At 41.7% G+C, this 5043-nt stretch overlaps 1 protein-coding gene across 1 annotated transcript; it reads right to left on the reverse strand.

The window, feature by feature from the left end:
- Positions 1-245: 245 nt before the first annotated feature.
- Positions 246-5043, reverse strand: LOC145450087 (PAT complex subunit CCDC47-like). The gene is made up of 2 exons (XM_080328573.1): positions 4192-5043; positions 246-1009 (listed from the first exon to the last, which is right to left on the reverse strand). Exons 1-2 carry the CDS (start codon positions 4969-4971, stop codon positions 299-301), a joined length of 1491 nt encoding a protein of 496 aa, XP_080184699.1. The 5' UTR covers positions 4972-5043; the 3' UTR covers positions 246-298.

Raw genomic sequence — 5043 nt, forward strand, 5'->3', positions numbered from 1 at the left:
CGGGTCATTTCGGTATTTTGAGAAAATGACTCGACTCATCAGAAAATCGTGTCTTGAGTCAGACACTCGCCGGGGGTAATCGTCAGCGACTAGTGGAGATTTCAAAATTTTGCGTATCAACAATAGTACCACAAAATCATAATTAAACAGTGTAAAAATTCAAATATACGAGGCGAACGGACGGCTTGGTTTCAACGTACGAAATTTCAGTTATTTCTACTTTACTCGTCACAAATAATTCTCGATTCAGATTAGAGTACACGGATCATCATACCCAGCCCTAATAGTCACAAAACAATCACATAATCCTAGCCCGCATCTGCTTGCTCTTGTACATCTTCTTATCGCGCTTCCTCGCCTCTCTCTTGTTCTGAATGTCCTCCAGCTTACGCTGCTTGTCCGGATCTTCCTCGTTCATGATCCTTTCCTTAATCGCCTTCTCCTTCTCCTCGCGCTTCAGCTGCGCCTCTTCCTGACGCTTGGCGTGGGTCAGTTTCAAGAAAGCGAGCTTTACTTTGTTACGGTTTTTTTCCGCTTTCACCTTGTTGTTGAGGCGTAACTTTCTCATTTTGTCGGCCATGTACAAGGTCATCTTCATTAAAGGCAGTAGCTTTGAGATGTCTTCCGCCGAAGGCGTGCTCCTGTCACAGTGCATGTTCAACATAACGTTTAAGGTTTTGGAAGTAGGGGGACGCTCGGTAGGCGGTTCGTCTACGTCGCCAGGTTTTAACCCAGAGTACTGATCCGAAATGTGCATGTACTCGAAATACTTTTCGTTCTCGTTAATCACTTTACGGACTTTAGCGTCTAACACGCTTCCGACTTCGCTCCAGATTTCGGCAGCGACAGTCATGCTTTCCGGTAAATCGTACTTGTCGGCCGGACGCATTTTGTCGACGCAAAAATAGATTAAGTCCTGCATGTTTTTCTGTAAGATGCCGATTGACTTTTTGGCGCCGATGGCTAACACGTAGGGGTCCATGTCTTCTAGAGTGACGGTTATCATCACCTGGTGGATAGAAGGAATGTATTTTATCATAAATTCAAATACGAACACAAATTTTAGAACACACGAAAATATTGATAGAATTGAGATGGAATCATGCTTGTAATGACTCGAGTCATGACTTGACTCAATTTTTTGATGACTTGAGTCATTTTCTCAAAATACGGAAATGACTCGACTCGAGTCAATCTGTACATTGACTCGACTTGTACTTGAGTCATTGTGCATTAATCGAACCAAGTCATATGAATCGAGACTCAGACGGTCAAGACCGACATTTCATTGTAATTTCAAGGAATAGGCTAGTAAAGTAACCACACTGTTGATATTTCATCTATTGGTACTGGTACTTGAAAATGCGGCCAGAAACTGTTAAAAGTGAGGAAATTAGATACAAACTATTCGATATTAGCAATCAAAGTTATAAAAAGTGGCTTTAACAAGACTTTAATTGGAAACTGAGCAGTAGGGTTGTCCAAAATTTGGAAAATCTTTAAAAGTCTCTGTGATTGTGACTCATTCTATAGATTATTGATAAAAAACAACAATTAGCCTGAAAGAAGCTTACAGGAAAGCCGTTAAGATTTCGGGCAAAGCGTTTGAAAGTAGCTGCTCAAGAATGGGCGTGCCACCGACCATAGAACGGCGAGAAGACTAGTAATCACATAACCACGGCTCTTGATTGGCTAGTCGGCTATGCTTCAATGATCACGGCAGCAGCAGCTTGCTGATTAGGTGTTGAAGGAGTCTGCTACCAGCGGGGGTTCTGCAAGCGCATTGTGGGTAGGTTCGCAGATGATGATTTAAGATTAATTCAGGACATGTTGAGGTACGAAAAAAAATGATGAACAAACAACAGCTGCTTCACAAAACCTTTTACGGCATGACTGCTTTATTGTGAAGGAAGCGGCTGTAGCCTACATGCAGCGTTTTCATCGAGGAAAAGCAAAGGCGCTTATGCAAGTGGTGAACGAATTCCCCGTTTAACCGATTGGGACCGGCTGCAATTTTCGAAAAATTTTGCTTCAATTTTCAAAAACGAAAAACTGTACCTTAATGGGATTGGAACACGACAGCCAAGGTAGCGTTCGAATCAGAAAGTAAACGCGGATCCGATTGCGCTACTCGCTTTCATTTCGAGCCCTGTGTCTGGCCGCTTATATCGAGAGCAAGCCGAGAATTCGTTGATGAGAAACGTATTACATTTACTGCACTCTTTATAAACCTTAACATGGATATCTGGTGACATAGGCTTCTTGTGAATCATATCGGCGAGGAAATCATGATCATGGAGATGGCTCAGTCGATATAATACGCCCTAATATCGCCATTATCCATTAGATACAGTACTGACGGTTTGCACAATAAACACGCACCAGGCCGCAGAGTGAATGAGTCATCGGCGAGTGAGCGAGTGACGCGCGTGTATTTATTAGGTAGCGTAGCCTTCCAGGGCATTTACAAAGCTTATAGAGCACGTAAATGGGTCACTTTAGTATTGATAAACGGAGATTGTCAAGACCTAACCATAAGGACAAACCACAAACGCATATCTTAGTTAGTTGGTAGCACTTCATACAAACATGATACACACGTTTGCGCGGAATACACTGCGTGTAGAATTGGTCTTGTTGCCATATATACATCACTATTAGCTGTTAGTCTGATGTAGATATAATCTTATGGTAATGTACTCTCCACAGAAACAATCTAAGAATGTCAACTACCGATAAAATTCAGGATATAACACATTATGTTATGGATATTCGTCCCTGCGTTTGACACTAGTGTGGTAGTCTGCAGGAATTCTCTTCACGATATTCAGAAGCGGCCTTGGGGTGACATAGGCATAACTAATGTTGTTTATTTTGACCTTGAAGGTGGAGATTGGCTAGTTCTATTGAAAGAGACAATCCGTAAATGTCTTTCATTACTACAACGTAAGATATATATCGTCATACGACAGCTCTTTGTATATCCTGATGCACACTTTTGCGTAGGTATATGCGCTGAGTAATATTGTATTTATTCCGAAATATACTTGACTATTAGCCATTATTTAGAATCGTATAGGCAACAACTATTCACAGACACAATCTATGAAGGTATATCACTATTAGAACTCGATATATATCCCGTTATGTGACCAGTATTCATCCATCTGCTTGAAGCTGGTACGGTAGGCTGCGAGAATTCTCTTCCGGATTTTCAAATGCAACCTTGGGCGATGCAGACATAACTAGTATAGTTGTTTTAGCAAGAAAATCAGAAGCTGACAAGCGCTATTCATAGAAACAAACTACAACAACTGGCTATGACGAATACAACCAAATATACGACAGGGTATATGATGTGTATCGGGAACGCGCGTTTCCACGAAATGATGCGGTCGGCGGATATCTTTGTCACGCGGCCTATCACATAGATTTTGAACACCTTATATGTAACTAATATCAGATATGAAGATATGTGTGAACTTGTATGGACACTAGCTTTTCACAGAAAGAAACAACTATGCTCTAAGACGGCTAGAACAAAACATACAGTACGTTATGTGAGAGTGGTCAATGACGCGCGTTGCCGAGACAGTGTATTTTGCAACATATTTATCTACGGTATTTGATATCCGATTTCGACGTCTTAGATATAATATATATCAAATAATATGGTATCAATGAACTTGCACAAACAATATCCATTCGCAGAAATGAACAGCAGCGACCTAGCGCGATTAGAACGGGATATATAGTGGTTCTATTACAGTACGCTTCCCTCGTACCGGCAATGGGTAAAAATACCCACGCCGGCGCCAAACGGTTAAGAAGGGATCCATCATCAATACATGACTTGGACTCGAGTCATATTACCATGACTTGGACTCGACCCTCTGCTCGCTGACTTGGACTCGGACTTGGTGGTCAATTGAAATTGACTCGACTTGACTCGAGTCAAAACTATAAAAGTAAGATTGACTTTTGACTTGGTTACAACCGTGATATGATGTAGTACTCGCACTATATTCTGTGAGGCCGCGTAAAATATACATATTGGAACATCCACATCTTTCACACGGTTATGTCATCATAATCAGTGATACTGAAATACTCGACTAAGAAACAAATCACTCTGGTACTCGGATTTTGCCCAGCCTTAAGAGTAAGATAATAGAATTATTGATTTCTCACCTTGTCTTTTGTAGGCTTCATTTTATCGGCGATAATCGACACCAGGTCTTGACGCTTCATCAACCTCAATTCGACCAGCATGCCTTCCACGCACGCGCGGCCAGAGCACCACAACGTAAAAATATGTTCCGCCTCTTTCGTCATTTGAAAGGTGCTAGCCGCCGTTTTGTTTTGCGGGTCGTCGCCGATTAACTCAAACTGAGACTCGAGAAGTTCTTTGTGTATTTTAAGCCAGCTGTTCGCGATATTCGAATTCTTGTAACGTCCCGTCAAGAAATTGATGGCGTACACGAGTAATCCGACACACATCATGATTTCGATATAGTATTTGTCCCAGCTTCTCGCGTGGAGTGGAACATTTTGTATTTTAAGCTCCGGTTTCCCTTGCTTTTTGCTTTTCGCTTTCTTATTTCCGTTTTCCCAAATCGTATCATCACCATCCAAGCCTTCAAACTCTTCAGGATCTAAATGTTCAAATTCATCGCTATCTTCAACCTCGACAGTTGCGTCTTCGTCTTGAAATTCGTCTAATTCATCATCGAATTCATTCTCATCTCCCGCGTTTGATGCGTGAGATTTTCCAGAGTTTGATTCACTCTCTGTTGTTATATCATCGGGCTGAGTGTCATCGAAATCCTCGTCAGCCGCCTCATCGAAATCTTCGAATTCCGCAAATTCGTTGTCTTCCAAGTCGGCTCCGTGTAGATTTTGAGCCAAGGCTCGACGATTGAGCGCCACGAGACAGCACGTGGCGAGTAATATAGATAATAGTAATTTCATTGTGATTACGACGCTGTAAAATTGGTTTGCTACATATGATATTATTATTGCACAACGTTATAGCAAAATAGT

The sequence above is a fragment of the Botryllus schlosseri genome, chromosome 1, assembly GCF_051294905.1.
Source record: "Botryllus schlosseri isolate E-star chromosome 1, Bs_hap1, whole genome shotgun sequence".
In the NCBI taxonomy this organism is placed as follows: Eukaryota; Metazoa; Chordata; class Ascidiacea; order Stolidobranchia; family Styelidae; genus Botryllus; species Botryllus schlosseri.

What these genes read in the sequence shown, in the direction of transcription:
- LOC145450087 (XM_080328573.1), bottom strand. Translation starts at nt 4,971, where the DNA reads ATGAAATTACTATTATCTATATTACTCGCCACGTGCTGTCTCGTGGCG. An exon ending in TGAAGCCTACAAAAGACAAG is followed by an intron (nt 1,010 to 4,191) that starts GTGAGAAATCAA and finishes TCTATCCACCAG; the next exon opens with GTGATGATAACCGTCACTCT.